Source organism: Rhipicephalus sanguineus, chromosome 10, assembly GCF_013339695.2.
Source record: "Rhipicephalus sanguineus isolate Rsan-2018 chromosome 10, BIME_Rsan_1.4, whole genome shotgun sequence".
Lineage (NCBI taxonomy): Eukaryota > Metazoa > Arthropoda > Arachnida > Ixodida > Ixodidae > Rhipicephalus > Rhipicephalus sanguineus.
The window spans coordinates 134720598-134738037 of NC_051185.1; the positions used below are offsets into that span (position 1 = coordinate 134720598).

Below are 17440 nucleotides of genomic sequence, written 5' to 3' on the forward strand. Positions count from 1 at the left end.
GGCAATGGAGTCGAGATCGAGAGATGACAAGGGGTGGACGCAAGTGGTTGCGCACGCTGGATCTGGAGGTAAAAGTGAGCGGGAGAGGGCGTCAGCGTCAGAGTACTTGCGTCCGCAGCGGTATGCGACGCGAATGTCGCACTTTTGGATGCGGAGTGCCCATCGCGCGAGGCGGCCAGAAGGGTCCTTCAACTTGGCGAGCCAGCAAAGCGCGTAGTGATCGGTGACTAGGTCGAACTGGCGGCCGTATAAGTACGGCCGGAACTTTCCAAGCGCCCACACCAAAGCCAAACACTCCTTTTCAGTCACGCTGTAATTAGTTTCGGCTTTCGTCAGCGTGCGACTAGCGTAGGCTACGACGTATTCTGAATAGCCGGGCTTTCGTTGAGCGAAGACAGCACCAAGCCCGACCCCGCTGGCGTCTGTGTGTACTTCGGTAGGAGCCGTAGGATCAAAGTGGCGAAGAGTACGTGGGAAGGTGAGCAAGCGGCGCAGTGTAGCGAAGGCGACGTCACATGCAGAAGACCACGAGGAGAGGTTGAAGTCGCCGCGAAGAAGCTGGGTTAACGGTGACATGATAGATGCAAAATTGCGAACAAGGCGCCGGAAATAGGAGCATAGGCCTACAAAACTTCAAAGTTCCTTCACGGTCGTGGACTTGGGAAATTCCGCGACTGCACGAAGTTTTCCAGGGTCAGGTCAGGTAATACGCCATGTTTGGACACGATGTGGCCTAAGATGACGAGCTCCCGGGCAGCGAAGCGGCATTTCGTAGGTTTAAGCTGAAGGCCAGCGTTGGTCAGACAAGTCAAAACGTGCCTGAGTCGACGGAGGTGCGTAGGGAAATCATGCGAGAAACCCACGACATCGTCGAGGTAACAGAGGCACATAGATCACTTTAGACCACGTAGCATATTATGCATAAGTCGTTCAAACGTAGCAGGTGCGTTACAAAGCCCAAATGGCATGACGTTAAACTCGTAGAGTCCATCAGGTGTAATAAATGCAGTCTTCTGGCGAACGGCTTCGGCCACTGGAACTTGCCAATAGCCAGACCTCAAGTCCAGCGACGAGAAGAATTCTGCTTCGTGAAGGGTGTCAATGGCGTCATCAATGCACGGAAAAGAATAGACGTCCTTGCGGGTTATCTTATTTAAACGAAGGTAGTCCACACAAAACCAAATGAATCCGTCTTTCTTACGCACCAGGACGACAGGAGACACCCAGAGACTGTGTGATGGTCGAATAACGTCTCTACGAAGCATATTCCGACTTGGTCGTTAATGCCGTGGCGCTCTTCAGCGCAGACGCGGTATGGTCTTTGACGCAGCAGCTGGTGTACACCGGTGTCAACGTAATGTTGCACTTGCGACGTGCGGTCCAGTTGAGGTTGCGTCACATCGAAAGAATTCCGGAACTCATGCAGAAGATCAAGTAGGTCGGCGTGTTCGGCAGGGGTGAGGGTATCTGCGATGGCACTGGAAAACATTTCCCTGGACGACTCCCCGAGTGCTGACAGAGCATTGGGTTGGTCGCAGCAGTCATCTGGGACGTGAAACAGAGACGAGGAGTCGAGATTTTCCACGCGGCCGACACATTCGCCTGCAAGCAGCGTGACAGGTGCGGAGAGCGGATTTAAGACGAATATATTGCTGCTGCCGGCGGCGATATCAATCGTTGCGAAAGATAGCGGCAAAGCTCTACGACTCGTGAAGAAATCAGACGGCGCGAAAAAGACCGTAGCGTCGGTGTGGGCGTTGCTGGAAACAGGAAGAAGTGCGAAAGTGCAGGCGGAATGTCGGTATCCTCACGAACGAGCAACTTAGGCGGCTGATGAAGAGCGTCAAGTAATGGGGCGTCACAGAACGGTGAAAACTCAACTTCGGCGCGTGCGCATTCGATGACGGCATTACGGTGGGATAGAAAGTCCCACCCGAGAATGGCGTCATGCGAACAGGCAGAAATGACAATAAACTCAACGTTGTACAGGTTGCCTTCAATGAACACCCTTGCAGTGCAGGCTGCGAGAGGCGTCACTTGCTGCGCGCTTGCGATGTGGAGTGACACTCCCGAAAGCGGCGTCATTACCTTGCGTAATAAACGGCATAGATTACCGGCCATGACAGAAACGGCTGTGCCGGTGTCCACAAGTGCAAAAAGTACGAACACCTTCAACAGTTATGGCGACCACGTTAGCAGGGGAGGAGTGAGGGCTTGGACACTTCGAAGATGACTCAGTTCTTACGGTAGAATAGCGCAAAACCAAGACGAGAGAAGATGGGAGACGAACAAGCGCAAACTATCAACTGATTTTATTCGAAAAGCACACACATATATAAAGGAGCAAGGTCATGGTCACGAGTCACCTTAGCAAACAATAAACTCGATTAGTGGCAGGCGTTCAAGTAATCTACCTCTGTGGCATGCAACGTGATAGATGGCCTCGCTACGCATGCCTCACCCGATCTGTTAATGAGACAATCTGTTAGCGAGACCATCTATCACGTTGGATGCCACAGAGGTAGATTACTTGAACGCCTGCCACTAATCGAGTTTATTGTTTGCTAAGGTGACTCGTGACTATGACCTTGCTCGTTTATATATGTGTGTGCTTTTCGAATAAAATCAGTTGATAGTTTGCGCTTGTTCGTCTCCCATCTTCTCTCGTCTTGGTTTTGCGCTATTCTACCGTAAGAATGAACCAACTCGCCCAACAAGTCACTTTACTGAAGACTCAGTTCTTGCCTCTTGAATGCGGCGGTTAGTTTTCCTGGTCGGAGGGTTCGGGCCAGCGACGCATGGGGGAGGGCGATCGCCGCCGAGGAGATGGTGAGCGCTGCAGCTGGAAGTGAGGGCGGTGAGTAGGGACAGCGCGCTGTGATGGGCCAGGAACGTAATGGGGAAAGGGCTGGCTGCCGGATTGCGACGACCGGGCACGGTCGGCGAAAGTTTAGGGGTGACGGCGGCAATAGCGGGCGACGTGTCCGGGAGTGTAGCAGGCGTAGCAAATCGGTCGATTCTCAGGCGTCCTCCATGGATTGGCGATTGTCGATGCTGTATAGACAGGCGGTTGTATAGATGCGGTTGCGTGGTGTAAGGTGGCTGCGGAAGCCTACGCACAACGTCCGCATACGTGAGGGGCGCGGCCACAGGCTACGCTGCACGCGCGTAGTGAACAGGGCTGGATGGAGGCGGCTCGTGGCGTGCAAGGGGAACAGCGTGGGCAACCTCGTCCGAAAACAGTGCGGAGAGGGGCGGGAAGACGGGTGGTAGGCTGGTGAGTAAATGGCATTAAGGAAAGTTGGCGGGCAACTTCCTCGTGGACGAAGTCTCGGACCTGCTGAAGCAACGTCGAATGGTCAGGCATGGTGTCGAGACTGCACAGCGACTCACCACTCCGTGGAGGCTGCCGAGTCAAAGCGCGCTGCTTCTTCAACCCGTCGTAGCTCTGACACAAGCTGACAACTTCTGAAACTGTGCCCGGATTTCTAGCCAAGAGCACTTGGAATGCCCCATCGTCAATACCCTTCAGGATTTGCTTGAACTTATCAGCTTAGGGCATGGTGTCGTTGACACGTCGACGTGTCAACCTAATACTAATAAAATTGCGGGTTCCACCCCCACGGAGACTCTCCTCAGCGCACGACGTAGGAGAAAAGGGACGAGCCCAATGAGATTTCACAGCAGTTCTACCTACGCAGAACGGTCTACCCCCTCCTCACAAAATATTACACGAAGCCAAGGCAACGACACTTAGGCTCAGATGGGTTCGTACCCAAATTTCGCTTTATTTCACAAAGTGTATCGCGATGCTTGCATCAGCAGCTCGTGCCTCTGTTGCGGGCAGGTAGCTAATTTAGAGCACATACTCCGGCGACGCCCCTCGTTACGGGAAAGCGATCAAGCCAACCAAGCCAACTGGTGCTGCGCCATCAGAAGGCCCAGCAGAAAGTCTGCACGTAAAAATGCTGGTACAACCGTGCCAAGAAAATTTAGCTAAGCACACCTGTGCAACGCAACAAGTAAAGCCTCTTTTTAGGGCGTTCAGGTGTGGATTGATTAAAGAAGTTTGAGAGCGAATTTGACCAAGCGGACGCTACTTACTTCGTTCACTAAATGTCTACATTTCATTCAGTACGTACATTCCACTTTATTGTTTGCGATGCTTACGATTTACAGCAACAGGTTCTGAGGCAGCTTCCACGTAAGCATTTTGTCGATATCCACTCACCATATGACCAAGATATGGAGACCACTTCAAAGAAGATGAGGAACAGCAGCGCGAACCCGCTGGCAGCGTAGTACTCAAACAACTGGAACACGTACATGCCACCCTGCGAAAAAGAGACGTGACAATATATTATAACTATTTGACAAATTGTTTACCATATGGGCCATCGAAAGTGTACTCATGTTTCAAAGCAGGCATTGAATCCGTTGGCTGATGTTTTAAAGCCTAGCAGCGCGTAATAATTATATAGGGGTTTAACGTCCCAAAGCCATGATATGGGAGACGCCGTAGTGGAGGGCTCCAGAAATTTCGGCCACCTAGGGTTCTCTAACGTGCACCTAAATATAAGTACACGGGCCTCAAACATTTTCGAAAATGCAGCCGCCGCGGCCGGGATTCGATCCCGCGACCTTCGGGTCAGCAGTTGAGCGCCATAACTACTTGACCACCGTGGCGGGGCTGGAAACGCGCAAGTTTTCAGTGTTGCAGTTTTACAAGCTGCCATGCATATAACCGGGCGGCTTCGGTATGCCAAGCGGCAGTACGCTTTATAAGGCTGCTGGCAACGCCCATTCTGCAGAGGGGTTGCCATTACTATTCGCCAGTTCCTGGAGACGCCGCAGTCGAGAACAGAGGGTGGATGGATCCTAATTTTCTTCGAATAAAATGTTACTTGCCAATTTAAGCTGCATCAAAATTTTCTTGCTTCTGATATTGAATCCCGGTGTTTTCATAAAGGCGCGCACATTCTGTTGGCCTACGCTTTCTGGTTGTCGACGCAAAAAGAAGTCACATGTTCCAGCGCAAGGTTGCAGCAATGAACCCACCGAAGCAAGCAGGTGTGCTGCGGCGCGTCTGAAGACTCGTATCAAGACTGGATGGCCACGACAAGCCGCGTCCAAAATGGTGCTCCTCATGACATGCGGCTCATGGGAGCAAAGCATTTTAGGAGCTTGCTCCTTATGCTCTGGGCTTGTTCATCGCCGTAGTAGCCGCTAGTTCTTACTGCTCCCGCTAGCTTGCTCAGAGCACGCTCGCACGAAAGAGAAGCCTTCTTCCTCTTGTTCTTCGAGCGTGTTGATGATGATGTTAACGCAGGAAAAACCACATACAGCATAGCCAACTGTAGCATGCGGCGCTCGCTCCGCTCCGGCGCGTGCTCTAGTTTGATAGGATACCGCTAGAGGGTCACAACTGCGCGCTTCCTCTCTCTTTCGACAGTCATCAGTCAGTGCGCTTCGATACTAATAACATGAACGAAGAAGACAACGTGGCGGAGCGGAGGGCTCGCAAGGCAGCAGCATTGCGGGCTCGCCACCAAGACCTTGCCGGTGAGAGCCCACAAGGCCGCAGAGAATCGTCACCGTCGTGCGGACCCCGAGATACAAGACAACCTCGAAGAGGTACGGTCGCAGGATGCAGCGGTCAAGCGCCGGAAGCGGTCGCTACCTGAAGTTGGTGGCGCCGACGCGCGCTTCGAGCGCGATTACCTCGACCACACGTTCGACCACAGCTGCAAGGTCTGCGAGCGCTTGTGGTTCGACAACAACCTGACCACAATCGCTACTATAATAATGTGTCACGTCTTTATATGACAGTAGAGGAATTGTACGAAGCATTCACGGTTTACCCGATTATCTCCGAGCAAGCTCCTTTACATCATTCACTTCTTGGATATGGTGGGGATTTTTTGGCTCAACTAAGACTGGATCGTCAAAGTTTCGCACTTGTGGCTGTGCTTTCAAGACACCGACCAGCACTAGCACGCCGTCGATAAACCACCTGGTGCGCCATCGAGGTGCCCACAAAGAGTGCAATTGCATCGCAGCCACCACAACAACGCGGGCGCCAAAAAATATCGATAGTAGGCAAACAAGCTTACGCACAGCTTTTCTTCCGCGGCTAAGCGCAAACAGTGCCCGCTCCCGAAGCACATCACAAAAATTGACACATTTGTTGCCTGCGTCTCGCCAGCACAATTTTTCAATAGTGAAGGAACCAGGCTTTGTTGCACCTATGCAATGTGCATTTCCGAATTTCACAGTTCCTAGCCGCACAACATTATCCAGGAGCGTCGTGCCAGAACTGTACTCTGCAACAAGACGAGCTGTGTACAAGTTCCAAAGCATCTTGAAGACTTGCGCAGTCTCCATCGCGATCACCACGGACGGGTGGACATCGCGCGGCGGTGACAGTTTGGTAGCTGTGACTGGTAATATACTTAGCGAAGAATTCGTGCCTCATAATTTTGTGCTTGCGTGTCGGTCACTCCGTGACAGCCACACAGCAGGCAACTAGCGTTCCCTGCTTCAAGAAATTTTGATCTACTGGGATATCGGTGACAAGCTTCCATGTTTTTTTGTCAATCACAACGCGAGGTATTGTTTCCGCTATTGAGCAGTCCCCTGGGTTCGCGTTTCATGCTTCCATGAGACTGTTTGGCGTAGCGCACACCCACAAGGACAAAGAAGGACACACACACACACAGCGCTGTGTGTGTGTGTGTCCTTCTTTGTCCTTGTGGGTGTGCGCTACGCCAAACAGTCTCATGGATCATAACCAACTAGCCCAACAAAGCGACTTGAGCAAATTCATGCTTCGCACATATTCTGCAACTTTGTGTTGAAGATGCCGAGAAAAAGACCATTGGCTTCGCCAACATGTGTGCCAAAGCCCAGACTATCGTCGGCTACCACAAACGGAGCAGCACAGCGAGGGCAAGGCTGCAGGAAATACAGAAGCAGCTTTCTTTGCATCTACCACTTGAGCTCGTCCAAGATGCTTCATCGCGATGGAACAGCCAATTCGCGATGCTAGCTCGTCTGCTCAAGCTGAAGACTGCTGTAACGATCGACCTGACCGAAAATTATTCGGTTGAAAACCTGTCAAATGGATAGTGACGTCAAGTGTCGGCCTTAGCGACAGTTCTTCAGCCAGTGGAAGAGGCTACAACAGCTGCGCGTGCCGAGTCTTACCCGACGCTATCTCTGGCGCTGCCCCTCGTTCACTGCATGAAGCTGTTGCTCTGCGAAAAACAAGCGACAGTTATGAGTGCGATATTTCGCAGAACCTTTTGAAATCTTATAAAAGCTAGGTTTCCGGGTGTAAGCATTACTGCACCGAATTGTCTTGCCACATTGCTTGATCTACATATCAAAGATGTATGCTACGGTGATGAATAAAAGGGGGAAGTGCGAGCTCTCTTGCATTCAGTGCTCAAAGAAAGGTGTCGCAGTTAAGGAGACGCGGAGATGCCTCCAGACTGTTGTGCTAACCAAAGTGGACAAGCCCGTGAGTGTTCTCCATTGTCGAAAATATTCAGTGGCTTGGCTGCAGGACAAATAGAGCTTGCTGATCTATTAATGCAGGAATTATCAGATTAGCTTCAAGCTCCACTGCTGTCACGTCAAGACAACCAGTTTCAATGGTGGCAGAACGTAGGAAACGCAAAGTACGAAATGTGATGATTGCAGTAAAGCACTACCTTGATATTCCTGCAACCCAAGTGCCCATTGAAAGGCTTTTCTTAGCCTGCTCCAACGCAATTACTAGCAGGAGGGAGTCACCGAGTTTGAAACACCTTGCAGAACTATTGTTCGTGCATGGGAACTCCCGATATTGTCCAAAGGAACTCTAAGAATCCAAAGGGGTTGCTTTGTGACGCTTTGAGCTTGACCGTCACGAGTTGGTGCTAAGTAATTTAGCACAGGGCAGTTTTCGTAATACCGATCACGCGTAGCCAAGTTCACGCGTAGCCAGTGTTATTTCTCTCGTGAATAGCTTGCGATATACAGGTGGCCAACTTAAAGTTATTTTGTTTTGTATTTTCGTTAAAAATAAGCACTTGCGTGTTGGTTCCTGTAATTCGATTTGTCTTTCTCATAGTCTCTTAGGCTTCATGTAGTAAATATATTGCTGTGCTACAGCTATGTTGCATTAATGAGTTGCTGTCTTCATCTTGAAGTAACTGAAGAAGGTGATTCCCGCTGTGTTCAGCTTCTAAAACTGCAATTTTTATATGTGTCTAAACCATGAACAATAGAAACAAGTGTTGTGTTTGTGTAAACTGTTCTTGCAGAGTGACTATCTAAAAATGATGTCAACTGCTTTTCATGCTAAGGCTCATGCCACGGGTGTTGGTCTATCTGTTCAATTACACATTTAAGTGTAGGTATGGTGTTCGCTTCAATATTGGATATTTTGATTTCAAAATTTTATGTAGAAGCTGGTGACAGAGGACCACTTTGAATACTGCAGCCGCTTTTGTATTTCAACTAACAGTTGCCAAGCATCTCGACGGCTTATCCCTGCTGTGTACAAGATTACCTCAATTTACGTAATTGTAGTATTTTAGTTGGTTAAACGTAATGATTTGGTGTCTTGTTAACATTTGTGACTATTCGTTTGAAATAGAATTTCCAATTCGACGGCGGTTTTCGAAATTGTTGCCTTACTACTCGAAAACTATTCCAATATTATTTGATTCGTATTCATATTTGATTCGGTGTCAACACTATTCGATTCGTGTTTGATTCGGTTATGAAATTCATTATTCGCATACCCCTAGTGTTTACCTAGCTTCTCGAACACTGCGGCGCGGTTAGCGTCGAGCGTTGCTAACCGCCCTTGCGGGTCAAAGGCGAATACATCAAAATAAAACAAAAAGCGCGCGTGGCAATGTCCCCCTCTGAAAAGCATCATCCCGATGCGTGAAACAGAACATGAAAGTGAAAAAAAAATACGCATGTAACTCGAAAGCACAAGTATGGAGCAAGCAAAAGCCGAGTCCTTAGGTTCCTGAACGCGCATAAAATGGCTTGAGGCGCACGACGTGAACGACTTCAGGTCGTGCGCTGCGCCGCTGAGAGCTTGTGATGCCGTCCGGAACAACCTCGTAGGTCAGTGCACCGAGACGTCGTATCACCATGTATGGCCCAAAGTATCGCCGAAGAAGTTTTTCACTAAGTCCACGTCGGCGTATCGGCGTCCAGACCCAAACAAGGTCGCCGGGCTGCTATTCCACGAAGCGTCATCGAAGAGTGTAACGGCGGCTTTCGGTCGTCTGCTGATTCTTGATGAGTAGGTGGGCGAGTTGTCGGGCTTCTTCGGCGCGCTGCAGGTTGACAGTCAGATCGAGGTTTTCGTCGTCGGTGACGTTGGGTAGCATGGCGTCGAGCGTCGTTGCCGGGTTCCTTCCGTATAACAACTTGTATGGCGTCGTTTTTTGCACGGCCGTGCTGTATGCGAAGGTCAGGTACGGAAGGATGGCATCCCACGTCTTGTGTTCGACGTCGTCGTACGTACATGGCCAGCATGTCGACGACGGTCTTATTTAGACGCTCGGTGAGGCCATTGGTCTGTGGGTGGTAGGCTGCGGTCCGGCGGTGGCTTGTTTCGCTGTATTTCAAGATGGTCTGAGTAAGGTCAGCAGTACAGGCCGTACCTCTGTCAGTGATGAGGACTTCTAGGGCACCACGACGCAGGACGATGTTCTCAACGCAAAACGTGGCTACCTCGGCGGCGCTGCCTTTGGGAAGTTTCCTTGTTTCGGCGTAACGGGTGAGGTAGTGTCGGTGGCTACGACGATCTGCTAGTTTCCGACAGTAAACGCAGGGAACGGCCCCACTAAGTCCAAACCTATTTACTGCAACGTTCAGCGAGGTGGTTCGATGGGCTGCAGAAGTCCTGCTGGCCTTGTCGGCGGTGTCTTGCGTCGCTGACAGTCCTGGTATGTCCCCACGGAGCGAGCGACGTGGGCAGTAAGGCGTGGCCAGTAGTACTTTTCCTGCATCCTCGCGAGCGTGCGGGAAAAGCCGAGGTGCCCAGCCGTCGGGTCGTCGTGCAGGGCTTGAAGAACTTCTGGTCGCAGTGCCGAAGGTACAGCAATAAGGTGGTTGACATGGGCCCCAGAGTTCTTTACTAGGACGCCGCTTTTCAAGAAAAATGACGCCAACCCTGTTGCAAAACCCAGCGCCACTGGGTACCAGCGTCCAGTGCCATGCCTGATTATGGGCCCAGCGTCGCGCTGGATACTGGGCCGCTGGAGCGGCGTTTTACTGGGAGGCGCTGGGTACTCAAGCTCAAAACGGCTCTACAGCGTTAAAACAGCGGTGCCTACGTTCCCTACATAAATAAATTACTAAAAAAAGTCACATAGAAAGCATTAGTGCAATAAAAAGAAGAAAAAGAAGCCGTACACAAAAAAAAAACTCCACCACGAGGATTTCAACTCGCCACCTCTCAGTCTCCAAGCGAGTACTCTACCACTGCGCCATGCTGAAACACGTGAACACCGCTGTAAAAGAGCTAGTCAATACAGTAAGAACGCGTTTCGTTTCATATTTCGGTGTCGTGCATTCAAGGAAGACGCGTTCTTCCTTTCCAGATCAAGCTTGCTTCTTTATTAGACACAAACAACGGCAACGAATGAAATGCACCGGCAACGAATGAAATGCCCAAAATGGGAAGAGCACTAGGTTTCTTTAAGAATTCCCGTTTTAACTTCGAAAAATATCAAATGGATCGAGGAGCCGGGTACAGTTTGACGGCTGTTACTGCCGATTTTTAATAGCCGTTTCTCGCCCTTGCTAATGATGAACATGTACAGAAGCTTTATGATGACTCGTTCGATAAATACGCGCCTACACGAATTCATACTGAGGAGTTTTCTCGCGCGAGCAGCGATATTACTGCGGGGCGGGCGTGTCTGTATATACTGATTTACAGTTCTATCGATCGATACCTACAACTATAAAACCGCTCAGCAAAAACAAATACAATTCGTTGAAAAATGATGCCGGTGTGTTAGTTCATTAACGCGTACCAGTTGACAGGTGTGTGTTCTGACGTATGAGTCAGAGAAGTACCGGCGAGTGCGGCCGGCTGCTTTCGGTGAGCCTACGTTCGCTGCTGAAAGCGCGTCGCATCGATGGTCATCGCTCCTTGTGCGAACACCGTACACAAGAAAAAATGGTTAATTTAGGTTAACGAATGTCCAGACTATAATTTACAGTAAATCTTACACGTTGGAATTGCGTGTACTTAAACCAAGAAGCGCCGGTGGCATGCAGACGGACTCGGCCGGTACGCTAGGCCTAACGCTCGCTGGGAGCCGCACTGGGTAGGACCGATCTCGGCGCAGATGAGTTGCGGTGGTTAAAGTTTCTGCATTTTAGCCTCGAAACCTTTTTAACTGATACCTAACGTATAGCTGAAGTAAGTGGAAGTGCAAGAATTGCCCGAGATGCGTTTCTGGTGTGGCGATATCGAACGACGGCTGTTTTTCTGGCCTCCGTTGGGAGGGGCCGCAAAGCCAGAACTCATTTACTTCTTGCCAACCGCACGGCGATGTAACGATTCGCTCTGTATGTTCAGACCAACGCCTCCAACTTAGAAACATTACAATATGAAGTCATAACGCAACACATCACGGATGCAAAAGTGATATATATGATCGGCATGCACAAATTGTGTATTCATTGCTGCTACGTGCTCCGCAAAAATTAACGACGTTATTGGCACTGCATGAATAAGAAAAAGCGTGGCAGTAAGCAAAATGATCAGTGTTGGCTGTTTTGGGTTATTAACATATTTTTCTTCACATTCGACAGGGAAACATTAAAAGTGACCGTGATTTCACATATATATGTATATAATATCACGTATATCATGAAAATAGTGCGCATCTCCTCGTCTTTCTCTGCCAAGCTAGAATTTGTGACACATGTTTGAGTCCCATTAGGATAGCATCTATCGGTATCATCGAATCAGACATTCGATATTTAACGATACCAAAGCATTCTGCCGCGCACGACACTGAAAGCAGCGCGCGGCACTGGCAGAACAGTGCAGGCTCCAGTACGTGCCAGCGCACGCCAGTGAGAATTCCAGCGTCTCCAGCGCTTCCCAGTGAGCGCCAGCGTCACAGCGGCAAAGCCAGTGGCTCTACCAGAGCGACCCAGCTGTTTCCCAGTGCTTTCACTGGAGTCCCAGTGAATTCGAGCGTATACCAGTGATCCCAGTGTGGTCCAGCGCCAGAAAACGTACTGGTATCACGCTAGGGGTACTGGAACGGCGCTGGTTTTTGCAATAGGGAATCCTCGCCTGAATACTTTCCGAACAACGCCGGTCCTGCCCTCGAGGTATTCCACCAGACCCCTGAGTTCCGGGTCTGCTTGCTGTCGTTCAGCGAAGTCGTCGGCACTTATGGTTCCCAAGAAGCAGTTATCCTCGTGGTCGTCCTGCGGCGGTGCGTCGATGGGGGCACGAGACAGGCAGTTGGCGTCGGAGTGTTTTCTTCCGGACTTGTAAACGACGGTAATGCGGAATTCTTGAAGTCTTAGGCTCCACCGTGCGAGGCGACCTGAAGGGTCCTTCAAGTTAGCTAGCCAATACAAGGCGTTATGGTCGGTCACAACCTTGAAGGGCCTGCCATAGAGGTACGGGGGAAACTTGGATGTAGCCCAGATGATGGCAAGGCACTCCATTTCTTAGAACAACAGAGAGCTGAGCTAGTTGGTAAGTATTCATTCTAAAAAGAGAGCGTGCAAACACGGACACAAGAAAAAAGTGAGTACACCACAAACGCCGACTAAGAATTGAAGAGATGCACAACGGCGGAAATGAAAAGGGCACGAAAACTTATCTGCGCATGCCCATGCAATAGGCGAACCTGTCAATCCGGCACGCGTGGGCGCCTATGCGAAAGATAAATGTTAAGACATTTGATTTCATCTGTATGCAAGTTAATCGACGGTTGGCTCATGCGTGCGCTACCACTTTTCTCGATATGGCTTGCCTCAATCGTCAGGCGCGTTTCTTCGTTTCTATGCCGGTACAAGACTGCGCATTCATCGAATTTTGGCGTGCACTTACGATCTCGACAATGTAAAGGTAGATTAGAAGGTGTGCGTCCGGTTAGCGATCTCTTATGTTCCAACAATCTCTGGTTAATGCAGCGGCCCGTCTGTCCTCCGTAGAAGCGGCCGCAGCTGAATGAGACCTTATACACCACACTCGTACGGCAATCAGTAAATTTCTTGGTGTGTTTTACGAAAGAATTATCGGTTCGCTTCTTGTCTTTTAGTCGCTCATTCTTCCTCTTCACAGCGGCACATATCTTACCTAGCTTATTGGCAGCCGTGAAAAGAGCATTAACGCCGCATCTACTTCCTACATTCTTTAGCCTGTGAGATACGCAATGAATGTACGGTATACCTACGACACGTTTCTTCCTATCGCTTTCTGCAACCATGCTCGGGCTTAACATAATGGAGTTTTTAAACGTTCAGCGACAGTGGCCACTGTATCACGAGGATATCCTACATCTGAAAGACGCGTAAGCTGTGCGTTAAATCTATCACTCATTTTGTGCTCACACGACTTGGTGAGGGCTGACTGAAGGCAAGACACGGCGATGCCGTTTTTTACAACCTTCGAGTGCTTCGACGAAAAATTTAACAGCGGTTTCGAAGATCTAGGAGAATACTGCCAGCAGACGTGGTTCTTTTGAAACGCTAAGGAAATGTCTAGAAACTGTATTCCATTATTTAGAGGCAACTGTTTAGTATAGTTAAGCCGTCCTCCACTTAATTGAAATTTTTCGCTTACTGAGGTTACCACCGTTTCAAAGTCCTCCCCACTACAAAAAATCAAATGATCGTCCACATAACGAAAAAAGTCACAGTTTCGCCGCAAGGGCGAAGCAATGAATGCGATAGCAAGGAACTAATGCTATACGAAGTGAGGCTCGCCAATGGATACTCTCAGTTTGAACAGCGCTTCTGTTGCAAAGGCGGCCGAAGCAGCGAAGGAAACTAGCGTGCTTCAAGTGTCGAGCTGTGACACTTGATAGTTCGCGCTCATCTTCTGTTTGTTCGTTTGGCGGCGTCCCTGAGCTCGAGTGACATTCGTACGCGCCGTAACATGAGCGCGGACATCACGGTGAAAGCGTGAAACATTCCTCTACCCCTCGCCACGAGAAAACCGCGCGAGCAGACAGCGGAAGGGCAAGCTTCTCCCATGCGCAAATATAAGAAGAAGCGAGCGAGCTCGCCGACGACGACTTTTAAATGCGCCCGTCGGGCTCCTAGCGCCACCTCGCTGGTAATGAAGAAACGCTTATTATCGCCTGCTGTCTCTGAGTCCGTCCAGCGCTAAATGGTGTGTATATAACGCTCGCCGTTAGCTACGTGGAGGATCTGCGTTTCGTGGCGTAGTGGATAGCGCCGCTCGCTGCGGATCAAGAGGTCCCTGGTTCGATTCCGCGCTTTGGAAGCATTTTTCTGAGTTATTTTTCTTTGGGGCCTTTATATATATATACATACTTATACATATACGGTGCATGACGGCGGCGACGGCGACGGCGACGGCAAAATCCAGCCGAGACTGTCCATATAATTGCTATCGCAATAAAACCTTAATAACCAAATTACCTAAGGCGCCTTCCAAAGTGCCCCGGTATAAACCCCACATTTATCGGTGAAAACCGTCACGTGCCCTTGCTCGTTAATACATTCGTATTAGTATGAATATTGAAGACCTTTATTACTCTTTGCCTCATGAGGACCTGTTAAAATGTGTCAATGAATGTACTAACGAACAAGGACATGAAACGGTTTTCACCGATAAATGTGGTGTTTCTACTGGGGGTTTTCTAGAAATTCTTTCTATGTATTTAAAGTCCACGCTGGTAGGTTGGAAGGGAGGCATTTATGTGCAGAAATCAGGGTTATGTATTGGTCCTAAGGTTGCTCCGGTTCTTAGTGACTTATACCTTAGGAAGATTGACAAAGTTTTGGAGGGTGCCTCAGGTAATTCGGTTATTAAGACGAGTGGCACAGCGCGGTAAAGCAGGAAAGGGCGACAACAGAGACAGAGTGCAAAGAGCGCTGACTTACAAATGTTTATTTCGCTGGCAGCACCAAATGTAAGTACTACAGCGGGACAGAAATATAGCAAAAGACGATAACCAAGGGGTGCACGGGATGATAGCTGCAAAGATCTAATCACCAAGTTTCTGGAAATTTTTGCTCCTTGTTCGTCAATGCAAGTGATGGCATGCTGACGCATCCCTCTCCCGCACGAGCAATTTTGGCCACCTCAACAATTTTCCTGACGCGCTGGTCTTTCTGGCGATAAACAATGCCACTTTTTGAGAACTCGGCATTGCATGGCTTAGTACGCCGACACATGGACTTATGTACACAGTTACCGCAGTGTAAGCTGAGATGGCTCTGTTTACTATCTCTTAAATTCTTGTTGTGCTCTTTTGGCCTCCCGTTGACGCATCTGCCAGTCTGCCCGATGTATTCGCGTCCGCAAGACAACGGCACGCGGTATACAACGCCCTCTTCACAAGGCACAAACAGATTCTGGTGACGAATACTGCACGGTTTCTTTTCTTCGCTTTTACACGGGTTGGGTTTCTTGCAAAGAACAGAAAGTTTTAGTGGAGCCGGAAACACGACGTCGACACCTACACGCTTTCCGATCTTCTTTAGGTTGTGCGATGTCTGGTGAATATACGGAAAAACGGCTATTTTATTCCGCACATCGTCCTCTGCCACATCATTCTTGTCACCTTGCCGGATTGTTTTCAACTTTCGCAATAGGCCTTCAGCTATAGAAACCAAAAGGGATTCCGGGTCGCCAGCCTCCGACAGCCGTCTGTTTTGAAGCGCTAGGCTTTCCTGAAGCATATGCTCGCAAGACATTGACAGAGGATTACTGAGACAGTGCTTAACAATACGAGCTTAGAGTGGGCAGATAACGCGGATAAGAGGGCTTTTCTTGCTCTGGGTTCATAACCCCAACATATGTCATCATCAAAAAACTTTAGCCGTAGTTCTAAAAACCTAATGGAATTATTTTCTGGCATTTCATGCGTCATACCTAGTGGTGTTAGGTTTCGCCTGAAGATGTCAAGCACGTTTACAACAGTACGATGAAAACACGCATTTGTGTTGTCAATTATGAATAAAAATTCATCTACAAATCTAAAAACCTGGGAAACATTCGTGTCTTCTAGACAGTTGATGACCTTGCGGTCGAGCATAGCTAAAACCAGATCACTAAGTACAGGGGCGATGCGTGACACAATACAAATTCCGCGTTTTTGCAGGTAAACGCCTGTGTCCCAAGTGGCAAATGTATACCGCAGGTACATGCCAAGCATCTCCAAGAAACCACCCACTGCGCTACTGTTTTGAAACGTAACGGCCCCTAGCCTATCAATCGCCTGTTCAACACATTGTAGCAGCGCATCCTGCGGTAACGAGTAAAACAGATCTTTTATATTTATGGAAAAGGCCGACACATTAGCATTTTTATGCTGCTGCAAATAGTCAACCTGTCCAGTGCTTTTTACCAAGCATGAATCTGAAGCAAAGACAGCTTATCTTGCAGGAGCAACGCCATAATAATGAGAACTAACAGACAATAATGCCAAGGAAAGTTTAGGAGATGATATTTGTAATAAGTGGGATGTAAATGTGAAGAAAGTAAAGTGGACGAAAAGGTAACTTGCCGCCGGCAGGGACCGAACCTGCGACCTTCGAATAACGCGTCCGATGCTCTACCGCTGAGCTACGGCGCCAGTCATCCTCCCGTCCGTTTTATAGGGTATATATGTGCATTTAAACCAAGGAGCGTTAGTCAGCGCCGATCGCAGACATGGCGGCGAGTGTGGAACACTCTTTTTCTGCCTTTTTTGGCATCACGTCGCACGTGATCATTTACGAGCTGGCAGCTGACCTATAATCCCTCGCATACTACCTGTAGGCATCAAGTCTGCCAAAACGAGACCCTTGCTATGAATGCAGGAAAGAAGATGTATTTTAAGGGCTCGTTTTCTTTTGTTTCGACAGAATATTATTGAGAACAGACAATAATGCCAAGGAAAGGATAGGAGATGATATTTGTAATAGGAGATGATATTTGTAAAGGAAAGTATAGGAGATAATATTTGATACTTGTAATTACTCGTGCGGGAGGGGGATGCGTCAGCATGCCATCACTTGCATTGACGAAGAAGGAGCAAAAATTTCCAGAAACTTGTTGATTAGATCTTGGCAGCTATCACCCCGTGCACCTCTTGGTTATCGTCTTTTACAGCGAAAGCGGTTATGAGATCATTTAAGTGGCCGTTTTTGGCGCCGTCGTTGTCCGCCGCCGCCGCTGGTGTCCGTAACCACTATCGCTCAAAATAAG

At 49.2% G+C, this 17440-nt stretch overlaps 1 protein-coding gene across 1 annotated transcript in view; it reads right to left on the reverse strand.

Annotated features, from left to right (window-relative positions):
• The window catches only part of LOC119372477 (sodium- and chloride-dependent GABA transporter 1), a 1056622-nt gene that overhangs the window by 137111 nt on the left and 902071 nt on the right, over window positions 1–17440 (reverse strand). Inside the window, exon 9 of the mRNA XM_037642952.2 lies at window positions 4232–4334. Coding sequence (XP_037498880.1) covers window positions 4232–4334 — 103 coding nt within the window. The remainder of the gene's footprint in view (window positions 1–4231; window positions 4335–17440) is intronic.